Raw genomic sequence first — 20,083 nt, 5'->3', positions numbered from 1 at the left:
ACCACAGCCAGTTGGAAAATACCTCTGCCACCCGGTGCCTCAATTGCCACCTCCTTCTCCCTGTGAGTAAGTCCTGCCCCGGCATATGTAGAAATCTCATCTTTGCATTTTTTTAGATTATTTATTTATTTATTCATGAGAGACACACACACACACACAGAGGCAGAGACACAGGCAGAGGGAGGAGCAGGCTCCATGCAGGGAGCCCGATGTAGGAATCAATCCCGGGACTCCAGGATCACGCCCTGGGCCAAAGGCAGGTGCTAAACTGCTGAGCCACCCAGGAGTCCCCTTCTTTGCATTTTTGTATTGTCTCGTCACTCAAAGCAGCATCCCCTAGGCTGTATAATTCAAAGCTTTCATCTAGGGGCGCCTGGTGGCTCAGTGGGTGAAGCATCTGCCTTCAGCTCGGGTCATGGTCCTGGGGTCCTGGGATCAAGCCCCACATCGGGCCCCCTGCTCGGCGGGGAGTCTGCTAGTCCCGTTCCCTTTGCAGATGGTGATGTGCTCTTTCTGTTATTTATTTTCCTTTATTAGAGTATATTTATCAAAAGATGTTTGCCTTCATCTTCCCCGGGGCATGGCTTGTCTAGGAGAAGCAGGATAACGATCCATCCCTTTCCCCTGGCTGACCAGCTCGCACGACGGGTGAAGCGGTTGGTTCCCTCACCTCCTGTGAGGGTGAAAGATGCTTTCTTCTCTGTAAGATCATGAGGGATGCGTGGATTTAAACCCAGTTGGTGGGTTTCAAGCCACTGTAGTCATGACATTTATTAAAGCTCCAATCGTGCATCCTTGGCCAGGGAGAGGGTCTGTGGGTGGGCTCCCCGGTCCCTCTGGCGTGACGCTGGTCAGCTCGGAGAAGTTCCTCGGGGCGCTGTTGCATTGGATCTTTTTTTTTTTTTCAGTTTATTTTTAAGTAATGTCTCCACCCACCATGGGGCTCGAACTCAAGCACCCTGAGATCACCCTGGCACTCAGCCAGATGCCCCGCTCGGTTTCATTGTAAAGAGCTTCACTTTGGTGCTGGCCCAGTGCTTTCGGGGGTCTCTGTTGCCTGACTGCCACCTCCAGACGAGCTCGGAGCCTGCTTCTCTCTCTCCTACCCTCCCTGTACGTGTGCTTTCTCTGATCAATCAAATATTATTTAAAAATAGAAAATATCAGTAAAATAGAAACGTGAGGGAGGGCGTGCTGGTGAGTTACGCTGCCACTGTCGAGTTACTGGGTGACTGTCACTGTTGTGCCCTGCTGAACCTCCCCTCCTCTCCTGGTCCTTGCGGGGCGAGCCTCAGCCCATCAGTCAGCATTGTGGTGCTTGGACTGGCCCCTGTGGTTCTTACTCTGACTGCAAGATGCCCTTCAGCAGCAGCTGTCCGGAAACTTCGAAGAAAGACTCAGGAGAGTCTTATCACTCAGGAGACCCGGAAGTGACACAGGACACCTGGGGCCACAGTGCGAGGTGCTCGGTAGACAGTGCTCACCGGGGCCTGCGGTTCTGCTCTTACGGGGGTCAAGGGTCGGGGTACGGGCTTTCAGGGGCTCACCCTGGGTGAGTTTGCAACACAAGGGTGGGGAGAGAAAAAGCAAGCAGCCCAAATGGTCAGCGGTGAAAATCAACCAAGATCCCTGAAACCGGGGAGCCCCAGAGGAGCCTCGGGGGGGGGGGGGCGAGGGGGCCTGCTGTCCGTCTGGTGCTGGGGCCAGCCCTGTGTTCTGGGGGAGAGTGTGCTCGAAGCCGATGCCTCTTTGACAGCATGCCTCAGCGATGTGAGCTTGGGGCAGACACGGGTGCTTCGCTCGGCACCGTGACCCCAGGGCCTTTGCACTGGCCGCTGCCTCGGCCGTTGTTTGGGCTCGGCTCAGCCGTGCTGGAAGCTTCTGCAGGCCCAGGTCTGACAGGCACATGTGGCAGGTCACTGGCGCACGTCTGGCTGCGCTCGGGCAGGACGCATGAGCGGGCAGGATGCTCGGCGTCAGCAGACCCCGGACCCCAGGCCCCAGGCCCATGGGCAGTTCACTCGAGGCCCGCCATGCGCGCCGCTCGGCTTCCCCTTTCCGAGGCCGTTTCGGGAAGTGCTGCACACTTCCTCTCAGCCTTGCCCTCGGAAGGCTGGGGGTACCCTGCGCCCCGTGAGGGCTCCCTGAGGCCCGGCTGTGGGGGCTCCCCCCGTCTCGGGGCCTTCCGGCGAGCACGCCAGCCCCTCTCCTCTCCCCAGGGCCCCCCCGCCAGCCCCGAGCCCCTGAGTCCCCGAGTCCCCGCCGCGAGCCCGCCTGTGGCCCCAACCGCCCGTCTAGGCCCGTCTAGGCTTTTCTAGTCCCCGGTGCCCCCCGACGGACCGGCTCATCTGGGATGATCGCCCTCCCCCCTCCCCGTTCCTCGACGTGCTGGTGCCCGCCGCGCCTGAGCAGGTGGTGCGGGCCTGGGGTCTCGGGGTCCCAGGGGGCAGGAGCCGGGTCGCCCCAGACGGCGGCTCTTCCTCTTCCCCTGCCCCTGGGCCGAGCGGGGTGCTTGTAAATGTGTCAGGCGTAAATGAAGCCGGAGATACAAAAGACTTCCTGTCCAGTGGTCACCAAGCCTCCTGGCAGAAGCCCACGCTTCCTGCTGTCACACATGCCACCGCTCAGAAGAGCAGACCGCACGGCGATAAATCTCCCCGGGTTGCCGCCTGCAGCAGGCCGACCCCCGGGCAGCGGTGCTGCCACCTCGCGAGTGCTCCGCCCAGGTGCAAGGCTCCGTGGCACTGTCGGGCACCGGGGACCTGGGGCCCTCCCCGCTCGGGGACACGCGCGGCCCTTCACACCAGCGACGGCTCCCGGGATGGCGGGGCCCAGGGGTGGGCCAGAGCAGCCTGCCAGGCCCGTGCTGCTTGTCCCAGTGGCTCTCAGCGGGCGCCAGGGCTCCGGTCACTGTCCCTGCCCTGTGCCACCCCCAGCCTTTAGGATGCACAGAAGACAGAGGTTTCTACCTGCCCCCCTGGGGCGTCCCCATCCCCGATTGGGAGGTGCTGGCATTTAGGAGGTGAAGGCCCAGGGGTCTTCCAGCTTTAAAAATAAATCCTGAGTGGCACAGACAGTTGAGCGGGCACCCAATCTCGGTTTTGGCTCAGGCCATGATCTCCGACTCATGGGATCGAGCCCCACGTCGGGCTCCATGCTAACGTGGAGTCTGCTTGAGACTCTCCCTCTCCGTCTGTCCCTCACACCACTTGTGTTCTCTCTCTCTCGCTTTCTCTCTGTTTCAAATAAGGAAAAATCTTTTGGCCCAGAGCTCTCCCACTTTATATCCAGATATCACTAAAAAATCCCTCTCTATTTTTTAAAAATTTTATTTATTTATTTATTTATTTATTTATTTATTTATTTATTTATGATAGTCCCAGAGAGAGAGAGAGAGAGAGAGAGAGAGGCAGAGACACAGGCAGAGGGAGAAGCAGGCTCCATGCACCGGGAGCCCGATGTGGGATTCGATCCTGGGTCTCCAGGATCGCACCCTTGGCCAAAGGCAGGCGCCAAAGCGCTGCGCCACCCAGGGATCCCCCCTCTCTATTTTTAAAAAAGATTTTATTTATTCGTGAGAGACAGAGAGAGAGAGACAGAGAGAGAGGCAGATACACAGGCAGAGGGAGGAACAGGCTCCGTGTAGGGAGCCCGACGTGGGACTCGATCCCGGGACTCCAGGGTCACACCCTGAGCCAAAGGCAGGTGCTGAACCACAGAGCCACCCAGGTGCCCCCCTCTCTACTTTTTTAAATCTCACATCGAGTACCGGTTCCTTCCACCCTCACTGCAGTTCCAGTCCCTACCCACAGCTGGGCCCCGTACTTAAGTTCTCTGGACCCTACTGTTCTCACACATATAACGGACGTAAAGGAGTTTCCTCTCCCATAGGATAGTTTCGGACACTAACTGGGTTATGGTAGAGCACTTGGTGTCAATTCCAGATGACAGTCATGCTCTCTGTCAAATGTGTGTGATTTTTCTTTTCTTGTTGAGCAATTGTGGAGAAGTTGAGTCACAGTGGGAGATGATACAGAGGTGGGCAGTCAGTCCGCCTTTGTGCTTGATTTCGATGTCTGCCCGTGGCTTTTGCATTGAGGTGGCTGCTGGTAGGGAAGCTCTCTTCTCATCCATTCCTGAGAATGTTTTCGGCCCGAGTATACGTACTTTCTAGTACACACCTTTGCTGCACCGACGGTGATGGTCGCACAGCTCTGGTCCTCTGACCTGGGGGTGTGAATGCCGGAACTACACTCCCCACTCGGGACCCGTCCTTGCGATCGTGGAATCAAACAGACTTGAAGACGGTGCCCTAGTCATTAAATCCAAAGCTCGGTGGACTTTGCAGTTCGTTGTTGGAACGGCTGATTTGTTTTTCTGCTGTCCCTGTCATGAAATCGGTTTGGCGGAGGCTGAGAAGCAGGAGCGGTCGGTCCAGTAACGTGTCGTTGACTTGCCTCTCCGCAGGCCTGGCGCAAGCGCTGGTTTGTCCTCCGGCGGGGCCGCATGAGCGGCAACCCCGACGTCCTGGAGTACTACAGGAACAAGCACTCGAGCAAGCCCATCCGCGTGATTGACCTCAGCGAGTGTGCCGTGTGGAAGCACGTGGGCCCTGGCTTCGTCCGCAAGGAATTTCAGAACAACTTTGTGTTCATTGTCAAGACTACGTCTCGTACATTTTACCTGGTGGCCAAGACCGAGGTAGAAATGCTGGTGTGGGTGTACAGCATCAGTCAGGTCTGCAACCTCGGCCACCTGGAGGACGGTGCAGGTGAGAGCAGGGTCGGGGGTTCCGTGCGCCAGGGGGTGGCCCGGGGCGCTGCAGGTGCACCGGAGAGCTTGCGCGGGAAAAGCAGGGCCGATGCCAGGCCCACCTCCTCAAGGGGGCTTGGACAGGCTACCAGATGTCAGCAATTCTCCCACAAGCCACAGTTCTAGAGGTGGCTTCTTTCACCTGGGTCTACCCTGCAGGCCCGAATGTGCTACACACTGAACGTTACAGGTGACTTCAGCGGCTTCGAAGCCACTCCGCAGCTTTGCCTTTATCAGCCACAGGCAACTAGATGCAATAAAACTAGGGTGTGGGTGAGCGTGTCCTATAGGGCCCTGATTTTCCCCCATCCTGTCGCTGCTGCTGGTTTCCTAGAACTATTAGTTATCAGCGTTTTTCTACGATTCCTGGAACTCTAGTGCTTCGGCTGTCTATTGGGTTGTTCGGCACTGGATGGTGGAAAGATAGGACTTGGCCACTTCTCGTGGGTGGGGAGGATTTCTCTTATCTGCAATCAGCTTGAGGTCTGTGCAGGGCCAGTTGAGCTCTGAGGTTGCTCTGGGCCACGTGTGAGCTCGCTCTCCTGCTCTCTTTGCCTCCCGTTTGCTTTCTCTCAGTCTCACTCTCTCTCTTTCATCCACGTGCACGCACATGTGTTCCTATGTGATGCACCGGGTAGAGCACGCCTAGCGTCACAGCTCACGTACCTTCACGGAGTTGGCCCCTGGGCCCCTGACATCGTTGCACCGGGCCCCATCCTCAGCCTGCGACACAGGGCGTGTGATTTCCTTTAGCCTGTTGGTCTAGTAGAGGAAACCTCAGCCCTAGATTCCAGGGTCCGGGGGCTTCACCCTTGACAGCAGGCTTGTCACCTGCCCCCGAAACAGACTGGGCGCTAGGTGGCGGCGGGTCCGCCGCAGGGCCCTGGGCCGCCCCTGGGGGTGCCTCCCGAGCTCCAGTCCTCTGTTCCCGAACCCCGGAAGCCTATTAAGTGCAGCTAGCTCTGCACTCCCATTACTGAGCTTCGAGAGCACTGAATTTTTTTTTTTTTAATTTTTTTTTTTTTTTTTTATTTATGATAGTCACAGAGAGAGAGAGAGAGGCAGAGACACAGGCAGAGGGAGAAGCAGGCTCCATGCACCGGGAGCCTGATGTGGGATTCGATCCCGGGTCTCCAGGATCGCGCCCTGGGCCAAAGGCAGGCGCCAAACCGCTGCGCCACCCAGGGATCCCGAGAGCACTGAATTTAAAGGAAATGAAGTGATGCTAGCTCCGCGTCCTTGCCACAACACATGAAGCTCGCCTGCAAGGCTGCAGTGCATCCTCTGTGGCTGGAGTCCAGCGCGGCGCAAACAAGTGGAGCAGCCCTGACCGGCTCTTCCAGGCCTGCCGCTCCCTCCTCACCCCCTGGTCCCTCCCTTCAGCCCACCCCATGGCCGTATCCGTGTGCCGTGTTGTGTGTCTCGTCCTGCGGGAGTTGTCCTGAAACATAGACATACGTGTAACCCGTCTCCTGGTATCCGGGGAGGAACAGGAGTGACTCAGGCACCAGGCAGAGTGGACAGGTCTGGCAGGAAGTCAGAGGAAAGCAGAAGGTGCCCCCTATGAGCTTTATCGGTCCCCGTAGCCCCCCACCTTAGTTTTTAGGAGGATGTGGGAGTAGAGTCCTCTTCATGTGAGAACCACACCCGAAGGCCTTTCTTGTGGCTTTTCACAGAAAGCGTTTGGTCCTGTATCCAGTGACCGCAGCCTGTGAACGCATCGCGCATACTGTGGCCGGGAGCTCTGCTGCACTCGGGTGCAGCAGCTTGGGTGACCCCGGGCTGGTTTTGTGGCGTATGCACTAGTAGCATCCGCACTTCACAAAGAAGGAACGTTGCAGCAGGTAGGGAGCGTGCCTGAGGTTGCAGCAGCTAGCTGGGGAGCCTGGCCTTGAACTCCGGCGGCTCTGGGCTGCTCTGACTCAGGAATCCTGAACTTGTGCCAGCGGGGTTCGAAGGGCACAGCCAAGCAGGCTTTCCGTTGGCAGTTTGAGGGTATCCTGCTCCTTGAGAAATCCCGCCTTCAGCGGCATCACGCCCTGTGTCTTTCTTTTCTTTCCCTGTCACATCGTTAACAGCCTTCTTTATTCATGTTTGCCTTGTGCGTGTCCTCCTCCTGTGGTCTGTAGACTCCAGCGAGGGCACAGTGTCTTGCAGGGCTCGATCAGTTGTGAGCGCAGGGTAGGTGCGATGGGCGGCGTCCTGCATGGACGTGAACAGACGTAGGCATGTCCGTGTGCAGCCTTACATGTGCATAGGGATAGGGGTGCGTGTGCGCGCGCGCGTGTGTGTGTGTGTGTGTGTCTGGTGAGGGGATACACAGTAATGCGGGGCTGCGGCCCAGAGCCGGGAAGAAGCTGTGCGGAGCCGCCGTCAGCGCGGGTCTGTAGGCCAAGACGCTTTTGGCTTCTTTTGCCCGTAATTGATTCAACACTTCGCTCCTGGAACCTTGGCCTTGCTCCCCAGACGTTGTTTATGGCCTGGGGACGCGGCCGCCTCCGCCCGCACAGACACCAGCTGTGATTCGCATCTTCTCTGGGGGGGGGGGGGGGGGGGGGGGGACACGCCGTCGGGGGTCGGGCGCGGGCGCCGTTCCGCGCCGCCAACCCGGGAAATGGTTTCTCCAGCAGCCCCCGCGGAGCGCCGGCCCGGGCCGCCCGCCTCCCTGCAGCCGCCGCCCGGGCCGCCCCCTGGGCCCCCTCCCGCCGCCCGCGCACTGGGCGCCCCCTTGCCGAGGGGCGAGCTCCGCGGAGCGGCCGACGACGGCCGGAGCGACGCCGACTTTCTGTCCCTTCCCGATTACCTGGTCCTGTCCCACTGCGAGAGCGGCCGGCCGCGCCACGCCAGGTACGCTAGCGCGCGTGGGTGGGCGGCAGGCGCGCCGCGCGGTCCCCCCTGCCGCCGCGCCCCAGCCGTCCGTGCTCTTCCCCGCAGCCTGCCCTCCAGGTGCGACAGCTGGCCCCACGCCGAGCGCCCCCCGGAGCCCACGTCGTGCGACAACGTGTTCGTGGCCTGCGCGCAGCCGGGCGCTCAGCACGCGCCCCCCCCGCGCTCCTCCCCGTGCCCCGACAGCTCGGCCCGCGCGCCCAGGGGGCCGGACCCCGCGCCCCGCACGCCGCCCCCGCGGCCCCCGAAGCCGAGCCACCTGTCCGAGGGGCGCCAGGACGCGCAGCCCGAGGGCGCGGCGGCGTCCAGAAGAGTCTCCCTGTCCGGCCTGGACAACGTGAGGACCCGGAGAGGTAAGGCGGGTCCCCGCCGCCACCGCCGCCGCCACCTGCCCGCGCTGCTGCCGCTCAGCGCCCCGAGGCTGCGGGACGAAGGCAGAGCCGCACAGCCAGCGCCCCGCGTGCTCCGCAGTCCCTGGGGGCCCCGCCGGGTCACATGCTGGCATCGCCACCCCCGTTCAGCCCGGTGCCAGGCTCCGCTGTCGCGAGGCCCGCAGCTCTCTCAGTTGCCAGCCATCCCCCCCGCCCCGCACGTCCTCGCCACTGTTAGTGACCCTGCCCAGTGGTGTCCCCATCAAGGTCACGCTGGCCCAGGCCTGTGGGCTGCTTCGGGGGGCACGCCCTGCCGGGGCCCTCTCTGCCTTTTCCTGTACAGCTGCTAATTCTGATGACGTTGCCCCGCTGCCTCTCCTGCTCTCTCTCTCCCCCCCCACCCCCCACCAGCACCCTGTCCAGGCAAACATAATCGACGTGATCACCCCCCACTGCTGCCTATAACTGGGATCCTAAAGGGATTCTGTAGGCTTGAGGAACGCCAACTCCTTTCAAATTGTGTGACTTTCTCACTCTGCCAGCGGCCCTGGCAAAGACTCCCCCGACGTCCCCAATGCTGTGACCTTTACACGTGACTTCTTTCTGCTGACCTCGATCAGATGACTGTACACTGAACACAAAGGGTCTTCAGGTGCCACCATGTGCACAGTGGGCAAAAACGGCAAAGTGAAAAAATACACGAGCAGATTTGGGGAAGTGAAATGACTAGACCAGTAAAATGGTAAAGTAAGAAACTGAGTCAAGAGTCTTGAATTCAGGGGATCCCTGGGTAGCTCAGTGGTTCACCACCTGCCTTTGGCTCAGGATGTGACGCTGGAGTCCCAGGATCAAGTCCCACGTCAGGCTCCCTGCATGGAACCTGCTTCTCCCTCTGTCTGGGTCTCTGCCTCTCTCACTCTTTCTGTCTCTCATGAATAAATGAATAAAAAAAATCTTTAAAAAAAAAGAGTCTCAAACTGGGGCACCTGGGTGGCTCAGTCACTGAAGCATCTACCTTCGGCACAGCTCATGACGTCAGGGTCCTGTGATGCAGCCGCTGCATCGGGCTCCCCGCTGCTTCTCCCTCTGCCCCTTCCCCTTGCTCGTGCTCTCACACCTTCTCTCTCTCAAATAAATAATTTTTTTTTTTTTACAGTCTCAAATTGAAGGGGCACCTGGCTGACTCAGTCGGTAGAACATGTGACTCTTGATCTCAGGGCTGTGAGTTCAACCCCACATTGGGGGTAGAGATTAATAAAAAGATAAAACCTCTTTTTGTAGGGTCTCAACTTGAACCAAAAATTGAAATTTAAAATTTCACAACAGGGGATCCCTGGGTGGCGCAGCGGTTTGGCGCCTGCCTTTGGCCCAGGGCGCGATCCTGGAGACCCAGGATCGAATCCCACATCAGGCTCCCAGTGCATGGAGCCTGCTTCTCCCTCTGCCTACGTCTCTGCCTCTCTCTCTCTCTCTGTGACTATCATAAATAAATAAAAATTAAAATAAATAAATAAATAAATAAAATTTCAAGACAGGCCAAAAACAATTATGTTGCGTTCTTTTACACGAAGGCAACAGTCTCATCAGAATTAAAGTCCTTAAAAACAAAAAAAAAAAAAAACAAAAAAAAAAAAAAAAAAAAGAATTAAAGTCCTTAAGATAGAGGTTTTGGCCATGAAACAAAGACCCAAAACGACAGCGATGGGCAAAAGCAAAATGGAGCCAATAAAGCAAAGGGAATATGTCAGATTGGTTGTTCTCCTTCCCCATTGAGGGCGGCCTGGAATCGACGGTTGTGACAGCGGAGTGGGGTCAGGGTTCATTAGGGGCCACAGGGATCTCCTTCCAGCGACCTAGCACCCTGGACTGCAAAGGCCCCCGGATGCCCAATGCTCTCCGGAGCCCCTTGGCCATAACCACATGCTATGTACGGGGCGGTGTGCATCTCGGCTCTGCTGCCGCTCCCGCCGGGCCCTGCGGTCCAGTCTGCGCCAGTGCCACCCACCTAGAATTACTGGCCCTTCGGTCTTGAAGTCTTCTCACCTTTTCTTTCATTTGTGGTTTTTAGTGAAGTCTTACATCTCTCTTATTAACATGTTCCCACTGAGTTCTTATTTTACAATGTTCTTGGCACTGGTATTTTAGTGACTTTTTTTGCTATTGTATAAAAATTAGTTTAGTTTTTGTGTTTTTTTTTTTAAAGATTTTATTTATTTATTCACAACACACACAGAGAGACACGAGAGGCAGAGACCCAGGCAGAGGGAGAAGCAGGCTCCATGCAGGGAGCACCATGCGGGACTCGATCCCGGGTCTCCAGGATCAGGCCTTGGGCTGAAGGCGGCGCTAAACTGCTGCGCCACCCGGGCTGCCCTAGTTTTTGTGTTTTGACTTCGTATCAAACTTTTCTAAACTATATATTAAGTTTCATTTTCTTTGAATACAATTATATCACAAGCAAATGCTTATGATAGTTGCATTTCATTTTTTATTACACGTATCTCTCCTTCACTTTTTCTCCCGTCACTGCTTGGGCTACGAAGTCCAGGACATTGTGGCATAGGAGTGGTCATAACAGGGATCCTTGTCTTATTCCTGGTCTCAGATGCAAAGCTCCTAGCATTTCGCCATTACAGTGTGACGTGCAGATTTGTGTTGATACGATTCATACAACTTAGTAAAGACATTCTCTGATAACCCTACTTTGCTGAGTGTTATTTTTTTAAAAAAGATTTTATTTATCCATGAGAGACACAGAGAGAGATGCAGAGACCTAGGCAGAGGGAGAAGCAGGCTCCCTGCAGGGAGCCCAACAGGAGACCCGATTCCAGGACCCTGGGATCACACCCTGAACCAAAGGCAGACGCTCAACCGCTGAGCCACGCAGGCGCCCTACTGAGTGTTATTTTTAAAAAATCATACTAGACACTGAATTTGTTGAAACATTTTATGATCTGTGATTTTTCTATTTTATCCTCTTAATGTGAGGAAGTTCATTGATTGACTTTTTTTGAAGACCAAACCAACCGTGCATTCCTGAAATAAACTCAACTTCATCATAAAAACTATCCTTTAAATATAAAATTATTAGATTTGTTTTGCTCATACTTTGTTTTGAACTTGTCTTTTGATATGTGTTTCTGAGGGAGATTGTCCTATGATTTTCTTTCCTCGTGATAACTGTGTCAGGTTTTTTGTTTTGTTTTTTTAAAGATTTAAGTTATTTATTCATGAGAGACACACAGAGAGAGAAAGAGAGAGGCAGAGACCCAGGCAGAGGGAGAAGCAGGCTCCATGCAGGGAGCCCGACGTGGGACTCGATCCCGGGGCCCCAGGATCAGGCCCTGGGCTGAAGGCGGCGCTAAACCACTGAGCCACCCGGGCTGCCCAGGTTTTGGTTTAAAAAAAAAAAAAAGATTATGCTGAAGTTGCCCTCTTTTTGATTACTTGGAAAAATTTAGTTGATTTTAGTAGAATTTACTAGAAAATTATTATTTGGAAACATTTAGTTGATTTAGTAGAATTTACTAGAAAAGCCATTGGGGCATGGGATTTGCTTTGTGGAAAGATGTTTAAATTACGGAATCAATTTCTTTCTTTAGTCTTTGGTAGACTATTCAGATTTCCTATGTTTTTCAAGCAATTTCTTTATTTCTCCTGATTTTTTGAATTTATTGTCATAGAATTGATTATAAGAGCCTCTTGCTATCTGTAGGATCTATGAGAATAGTTTCTTTTCATTCCTGATACTGAAAATGTGAACTTTGTCTGTTTTTCTTTATTAATCTTGCTGGCAGTTTATCAGTTTTACTAGTTGTTTTGTTTTAAGTAAGCGCTACGCCCAACGTGGGCTTTGCACTCAGGACCCTGAGATGAAGACTTACATGCTCAACCTACTTAGCAGCCAGGCCTCCTTGGTTTGCTTTTTTTTTTTTTTTTAACCAGAGTACAAGGTTTAGCTTTGTTGATTTTTTTTCTCCATTGTATATTTGTTTTCTGTTGCATTGATTTTTGCCCATATCTTTATTATTTCCTTCCTTCTTGGGTCAGCAAACTGTGGCCTCTGGGCCAAATCTGACCAACAGCCTGTTTTTTTACAGCCCACCAACTAAGAATGGTTTTTACACTTTTTCAAAAAAGATTTTATTTATTTATTCATGAGACACACACACACACACACAGAGAGAGAGAGAGAGAGAGAGAGAGAGCCAGGGACACAGGCAGAGGGAGAAGCAGGCTCCACGCAGGGAGTCTGACGTGGGACTCGATCCTGGGTCTCCAGGATCACACCCTGGGCCAAAGGCGGTGCTAAACCGCTGAGCCATCCGGGCTGCCCAGATTTTTACACTTTTAAGGGGTTGTAAAAATCAAAAATACTATCTGGTTCTTTCCAGAGAAAGTTTCTCCTGCTGTACTTCCTTGGAGGTAATTTGCATATTTTAAATGTATTTCTTTTGATGGATGGGTGGCCTATTGAATTTATTCCTTTCTTTTTTAACTAACGTATGCATTTAAGGCTACAAATTTTCTGTGAACACTGTCTCAGCCGCACCCCACACATTTTGAGATGTCCTATTTTCATTTTCATTCAGTTCAAAATATTTTCTAGTTTTCACTGTGGTCCCTTCTTTGCCCCGTGCATTACTTGAAACTGCATTTCTGGGGCACCTGGGTGGCTTGATGGTTGAGTGTCCTCCTTGGGCTCAGGTCGTGATCCTGGGGTCCTGGGATCGAGTCCCGCATCCGGCTCCCTGCTCCGTGGGGAGCCTGCTTCTCCTTCTGCCTCTGCCTCTACAACCCTGCTTGTGCTCACTCGCAATCTCTCTCTGTTTCTCATTCCAATAAATAAATAAATAAACAAATAGATAAGTAAATAAAATCTTTAAAAAACCCCCAACAACCCTGTATTTCTTAACTTCCAAACCTGAGAATTTTTTAGTTCTTCTTCTCGTTGAATATGTTTTGGTTAGAGAACATGCTCTAGTTCAGTCCTTAGAAATTGGAGAGTTCCTCGGCGGCTCAACACACAGGCATTTCTGGGAATGTTGTAGACATCCCTGGCAAGGATGCCTGTGCCCTGAGACTGCTCAGCGAGGCAGTGTACGCCAGGTCGCTCAGGTCAAGGGCTTCAGTGGCCGTGTCACTCGTCCCCCCTCTGGCTGCACTGATTTTCTGTGTCCTCCTTGCACCAGTCACCGAGGGAGCTGTGTTCAAGTCTACCCCTGTGATCGAAGAGTCTTTCTCCCTTCTAATTCTGCCCAATTTTTGTGTGTGTGATTTAAAGCTGTGTTATTAGTTACAAACCTCTTATAATTTTGTATTTTTGTACTGAATTGAAGCTTCCCAATCTGTCATGACTCTCTAGGAATGTTTTTGTCTTAAACTCAATTTTATATGGTGTTAATACACCCAGGCCTGTATTAAGTACTAAATACTGCTAACCAATACCAGCCGGCATTCCGTGGGTTCGTAGGCATGGTCCGTATTGTCTCATGGTTTGGCTTTCAGCTTTTCCATGACTGCACTTTAGGATATGTTTCTTATAAAAAAAATAGTGATTTTGTATTGCTATTGAAAATCTGTTCATCTATTCTGCTAGTCTTTCTCTTTTAACTGGAAAGGTTAACTCCTCTACATTAATTAGATTCATTTGTACCATTTTATTTTGTGGTTTCTGTTTTTCCTGTAAGTACGAAATTTCTTACATGTAATCTCATTCCTTCCTTTCTTCTGAATTCAGTTTGCTACCTCTTTTCAGTTTTGTTTCTCACCTCTTTTCAGTTTTCACTTCTACTGATTTGGAAGTTATACATTCCATTTCTTTTTTTTTTTTTTAAGATTCTATTTATTTATTCATGAGAGACACACAGAGAGAGAGGCAGATCCAGGCAGAGGGAGAAGCAGGCTCCCAGCAGGGAGCCCGATGTGGGACTCGATCCTGGAACTCCAGAATCACGCCCTGAGCTGAAGGCAGACGCTCAACCACTGAGCTACCCAGGCGTCCCTACATTAAGCTTTTTTCTAGTTTATCATTGCTCATGGTGTCTCATAACTTCATTCTGAGACAATTTTAATTCTTTTTGAGGTTTATTGATTCACAGTTGCTATATCTTCAAATATTGCCTCTCCTCTGTTCCTATTTGTCCTCTGGGGCCTCAGTTATATGTATTATATATTTCACACTCTGTCTTGTGTGTTTCTTGAATTCTCTCTTTTTAAAAAACTTGTATTTAGGGGATCCCTGGGTGGCTCAGCGTTTTAGCTCCAGCCTTTGGCCCAGAGCGCAATCCTGGGGTCCTGGAATCGAGTCCTGCGTCGGACTCCCTGCATGGATCCTGCTTCTCCCTCTGCCTGTGCCTCTGCCTCTCTCTTTCTCTCTCTCTCTCTCTCTCATAAATAAATAAAATCTTAAAAAAAAAACTTGTATTTATTTGACAGAGGGAGAGATGCAGGCAGAGGGATAAGCAGGCCCCATGCAGGGAGTCCAACATGGGACTCGATCCCGGGTCTCCAGGATCACACCCTGGGCTGAAGGTGGAGCTAAACCGCTGGGCCACCCTAACCTGTAATTTTCTAATATGCTTTATTTTTATTAGGTTGAGCTACCAAAGTTATACTTATTTCATAAAAAGAATTAGAAATACGTTTTTATTTTCCTATGCTTTGGAACAATTTGTGTAGCACCGTTCTTTGGAAGTTTGGTAAAATTCCCCGTGGAAATCACGTGGTTGTGATGCTTTGGGGAGGTAGCTCCATGGTGAATTTTTTCTGTTTTATTCTGGGGTAATATACACGGACAAGATTTCTATTCTTATTTGGGTCACTTTTGGTCTGCTTTATTTTCCTAGGAAATTATGCATTTCATTTAGATTTTAAAATTTGTGTAGAAATTGGTGCAGAATTGTCTTGTATTTCTTTCAAGTACCTCAATGATAATTTCCTCCTTTTCAGTTCTTATTTTGTTTTTTGTTTTTTTCAGTTCTTATTTTATATATTTGTGCTATTCCCCCCTCACTTTATCGATTAGATTGGCTAATCGATTGCCTTTTGTATTTTTTTCTCCCAGGAAACAAAGATTTTGATTTTTTAGGACTATTTTTAAGTGATCTCTGTGCCTAATGTAGGGCTTGAACTCAAAACCCGGAGATCAAGAGTCACATGCTCCACCGACTGAGCCAGTGAGGTGCCCCAAAGATTTTTTTCTTTTTTAAGATTTTCTTTCTTTCTTTCTTTCTTTCTTTCTTTCTTTCTTTCTTTCTTTCTTTCTTTCTTTCTTTTTCTTCTTCTTCGTCTTCTTCTTCTTCTTTCTTTCTTTCTTCTTTCTTCTTTCTTTTTTTTTTAAATTTTATTTATTTATTCATGAGAGACACACAGAGAGAGAGAGAGAGGCACAGACATAGGAAGAAACAGGCTCCATTCCATGCAGGGAGCCTGATGTGAGACTTGATCCCGGATCTCCAGGACCACACCCGGGACTGAAGGTGGCGCTAAGCCACTGAGCCACCCGGGCTGCCCAAGATTTTGTTTCTTTCAAATTAAGTCTACTCTTGCTCTACACTCTACGATTTTCTGCTTTTATATTTATTTTGTGATGTCTTTTGGTTTTCTCTGTTGTTCTTTCTCTAGCTTTGAACTATTTCCAAGTATTTATTTATTTTCATTCTGTCATTTTATCAATATAGCTGTTGTAATAGAATTTAGCATCTTGGGTAGAGTTGACTCTCCAGGTAATCCAGGTACTTGGCAGGCCCTTTCAGTATGTGGTGTCAGGTGTTCTTTGTTTATGGACTTTTGCTTGGATTATATTCTTAAATATTAGTACTATACCACGGTTTGGTTTTCCTTCTTTGAGGAATCTAATAATAAATATGTATACTGCATCTTCTTTGCCTGTCTTCTATGTCAACCATTTTTTCTGTGATTCTCTTTCTTTCTTTTTTTATTTTTTAGTTGTTTTCTGGCATTTCTTCAATGGCACTTATTAAATTTTCTGTTGAATCTCTCTTTCCCTGGGAATCTTGTAACTTAGGCTTCATTTCTGAGGCTGGTTTTATCTTTCTCTTCACTTTCTTTCCTGAGTACATCATTCAATTCTTATTTCATTATGTCTATTTTTTCAACCATTTCTGTCCTTTGTTTTTAAAGATTTATTTATTTAAAAAGTTTTTTTAAAAAGATCGATTATTTATTTATTTATTTATTTATTTATTTATTTATTTAAATGAGACAGAGAGAGAGAGAGAGAGAGAGAGAGAGAGAACGAATACAAGCAGGGGGAGAGAGAGAAGCAGGCTTCCCACTGAGTATGGAACCCAGTGCGGGGCTCAGTCTCAGGACCCTGAGATCATGACCTGAGTTGAAATTAGGAGTCAGATGCTAAACTGACTGAGCCACTCAGGTACCCCTTTCCTTTGTGTTAAAGCAAAATGTTGGGAATAAAATTGATATCTAATATTAGAATATTCAAATGATGGCCCGTCATTTATAATGATCATCATTTATAATGAAACATAAGGCCAGTGAATAAAAGAATGAAGAAACTCTTTATTGTGTTTCTCTGCCCTGATCTCCAAGATATTAAATGAAGAAATGAAGTTGCAGATCAGGGAGTATAATATGCTACCGTTTGTGTTAGAAAGGAATATATAAAGAAATGGAGATATGCATATATGTACATATATGTGTATACAGATGGCCCCCGACTTATGATAGTTTGATTTGGGAATTTTTTAAAGATTCCTTAATTTATTAGAGAGGAAGAGAAAGTGCACATGTGTGCACGAGCAGGGGCTGGGGCAGAGGGAGAGAGTGACAAGCAGACTCCCTACTGAGTGTGTGGCGGGGGCCAATGCGGGGCTCGATCCCAGGACCCTGAGATCAAGACCTGAGCTGAAACCGAGAGTCAGACACTCACCGGCTGAGCCACGCAGGTGCCCCCAATTTAGGATGTTTTTCCTTTGTGATCGTGCAAAGCAATCTGCGTTCGGTAGAAACTGTGCTTAGAATTTTGAATCTGGATCTTTTCCCAGGCTGGTGATACATGGTCCAGTCCGCTCTTGTGATGCTGGGCGGTAGCCGCGAGCGGCAGCTCCTGGTCAGCCCCTGGTCAGCCCCGCGATCAGGAGGCCAAACAACCAATACACTTAAGAGCCACTGTGGTTTTCGCTCTCGGGATGGCGGGCGATACACTTTACACGGGGCAGCCGACGCACTATTACGAAATAGGCTCATGTCTTAGCTGACTTTGCCCAGCTGGAGGGGAGTGTTAGTGTAGCGAGCACGTGTAGGGCAGGCGAGGCTAAGGCATGTCCGGTAGGTTAGGTGGAGTAAGCACATTTCCGATGTAGAATATTTTCACTTTAGGGTGACTTTATCAAGACACAACCGATAAAGGAATTTGAGGAAGCTCTGTATTTAGTGCACAACCTCCATCACATCTTTCTGATCTGGGAATTATTCTCTCACTTCAAGATGTTGACTCCTGGGTGCCTGGAGGGCTCAGTCAGTTAAGCGTCCAATTCTTCGTTTCAGCTCAGGCCGTGATCTCAGGGTTATAAGATCGAGCCCCGCACTGGGCTCACACACTGGACGTGGAGCCTGCCTGAGATTCTCTCTCCGTCTCCCTCTGCACCTCTGCCCCGCCGAGAAAAGATGATGTTGACTCTTCAGCTTATTTTTCCAAGGCAGCCTGACTTTTCATATCTACAAGTTCTTAAGGAACACTTCCCTTGTATGCACTCAACTGAGAGCACGTACTGGACTTTGTTTTTTATTTTTATTTATTTTTTAAAAAAGATTTTATTTATTTATTCATAGACACACACACAGAGAGAAGCAGAGACACAGGCAGAGGGAGAAGCAGGCTCCACACAGGGAGCCCGATGTGGGACTCGATCCCGGGACTCCAAGATCACGCCCTGGGCCGAAGGCAGGTGCTCAACCACTGAGCCACCCAGGGATCCCTGGACTTTTCTTATTATTCTCTGGTTGCTCATCTTCCTGCTTTTTGAATACTGAGATTCTGTAGGGTCTTTCGTTAAACTGCTCTCAACATTTGTAACTTATTTTTTTTTTATCTTTTCTTATTTTATTTACTTACCGGTACAATCCACACATGTATTAACATTAATGACATGATACAGTGAAAGGAACCCTGGATTAGGAATCAGAAGTTAATGACAGAAATAAAAGTAATATTGCTTTTAGTTATGAATTCCCAGACCTTGGGCAAGTTATATCTTTTTATTTTTGCACTTATTTTGTAGCAAAAGTAACATGATAAGAAAATTCGGGCAGCCCAGGTGGCTTAGCAGTTTAGCACCTGCCTTCAGCCCAGGGTGTGACCCCTGGGTCCCGGGATCGAGTCCCACGTTGGGCTCCCTGCATGGAGCGTGCTTCTCCCTCTGCCTGGGTCTCTACCTCCCTGTCTCTCTCTCTCTCTCTCTCTCTCTCGCTGTCTCTATGAATCAATAAATAGAATCTTTTTTTAAAAAAGAAAGAAAATTCACAAAAAGGTATATATTTTTTAAAAGGTTTTTTTTTTTAAGATTATATTTATTGATCCATGAGAGACACAGAGAGGGAGAGGCAGAGACACAGGCAGAGGGAGAAGCAGGCTCCACGCAGGGAGCCCGAGGCAGGACTCGATCCTGGGACTCCAGGATCACACCCTGGGCTGAAGGCAGGTACTAAACTGTTGAGCCACCCAGGGATCCCCATATTTTAAAAAAGTTTTTACAAATATTTTTGAAGTTTTAATTTTAATTCCAGTTAGCATACAGTGTTCTGTATGTTTCTGGGGTACAATATAGTGATTCAACACTTCCATGCTGCACCCAGTGCTCTCATCGATAGTCTTGAAGCCTAAACATTTTTTTAAAGGTTTTATTTATTAATTTATTAGAGGGAGCATGAGTGCGTGAGAGAGACCAAGGAGGGGGGTGGGCGCGGCGGAGTGGCAGAGACAGAGGGAGAAGCAGGTTCCCCACCGAGCAGGGAGCCCGAGGTGGGACTCGACCCCAGGACCCCAGGGTCATGACCTGAGCCGAAGGCAGGCACTTAACCCACTGAGCCTCCAGGTGCCCCCTAAACATTATTTCTAGTAAAAATGTAAGTGGGGAAAGAAAGCATGTTTCCACTTAAATATGCTTTCATTTGATTTTTAGCATCACAGGTAAAATTCAAGTTTAAACATTAGCTAGCATTAGTATTAAATATAATGATAAAAAGAAACGCAAATATGTAGATAGCAATAGAGAACTTGCAATAACTGACAATAATTTCTTTTTTTCTTATTTTTTAATTTAAATTCAATTAATTAACATATAGTGTATTATTGGTTTCAGAGGTAGAGGTCAGTGACTCGTCAGTCTTAATAACACCCTGTGCTCGTGACATCACATCCCGTGCCCTCCTTCATGTCCATCTCCCAGTGACCGTGTCCCCCCACCCCCACCCCTCCAGAGACCTTCAGTTTGTTTCCTATGATGAAGAGTCTCTTAGGCTTGTCTCCCTCTCTGATTTCGTCCTGTTTTATTTTTCCCTCCCTTCCCCTATGGTCCTCTGTTTTGTTTCTTAAATTCCACATACGAGTGAGATCATGTGATAATTGTCTTTCTCTGATTGACTTATTCACTCAGCACAGGGCCCTCTAGTTGCATCCACATCATTGCAAATGGCAAGATCTCTCTCTCTCTCTCTCTCTCTCTCTCTCTTTTTGACGGCCGAGCAGTATCCATTGTATATATAGACCATCTCTTCTTTATCCATCATCTGTCAATGGACATCTGGGCTCTTCCCACAGTTTGGCTACTGTGGACACTGCTGCTATAAACATTGGGGTGCAGGTGCCCCTTCAGGTCACTGAGTTTGCATCTTTGGGGTAAATACCCAGTAACACTTGCAACTTAGACTCATCTAGTCGTATGGTTTTCACTGCCATCTCTAAGATGCTAATTCCCAAAAATCCTATCTCATCGGAGTGTAGGCCCATTGATCTCAACACTCTGCCTTCT

At 49.9% G+C, this 20,083-nt stretch overlaps 1 protein-coding gene across 2 annotated transcripts in view; it reads left to right on the top strand.

Annotated features, from left to right (window-relative positions):
* GAB3 (GRB2 associated binding protein 3) overlaps positions 1–20,083 on the top strand; it is an 82,932-nt gene that overhangs the window by 35,206 nt on the left and 27,643 nt on the right. For both annotated transcript variants that reach the window (XM_041742094.1, XM_041742095.1), the window contains exons 2-4: positions 4,468–4,771; positions 7,440–7,659; positions 7,747–8,051. In XM_041742094.1, the coding sequence (XP_041598028.1) occupies positions 4,468–4,771; positions 7,440–7,659; positions 7,747–8,051 (829 nt within the window). The remainder of the gene's footprint in view (positions 1–4,467; positions 4,772–7,439; positions 7,660–7,746; positions 8,052–20,083) is intronic.

Source organism: Vulpes lagopus, chromosome X (genome assembly GCF_018345385.1).
Source record: "Vulpes lagopus strain Blue_001 chromosome X, ASM1834538v1, whole genome shotgun sequence".
In the NCBI taxonomy this organism is placed as follows: Eukaryota; Metazoa; Chordata; class Mammalia; order Carnivora; family Canidae; genus Vulpes; species Vulpes lagopus.
Note: the sequence above shows the minus strand (reverse complement) of the source record. Positions and strands in the feature narration are given on the sequence as shown.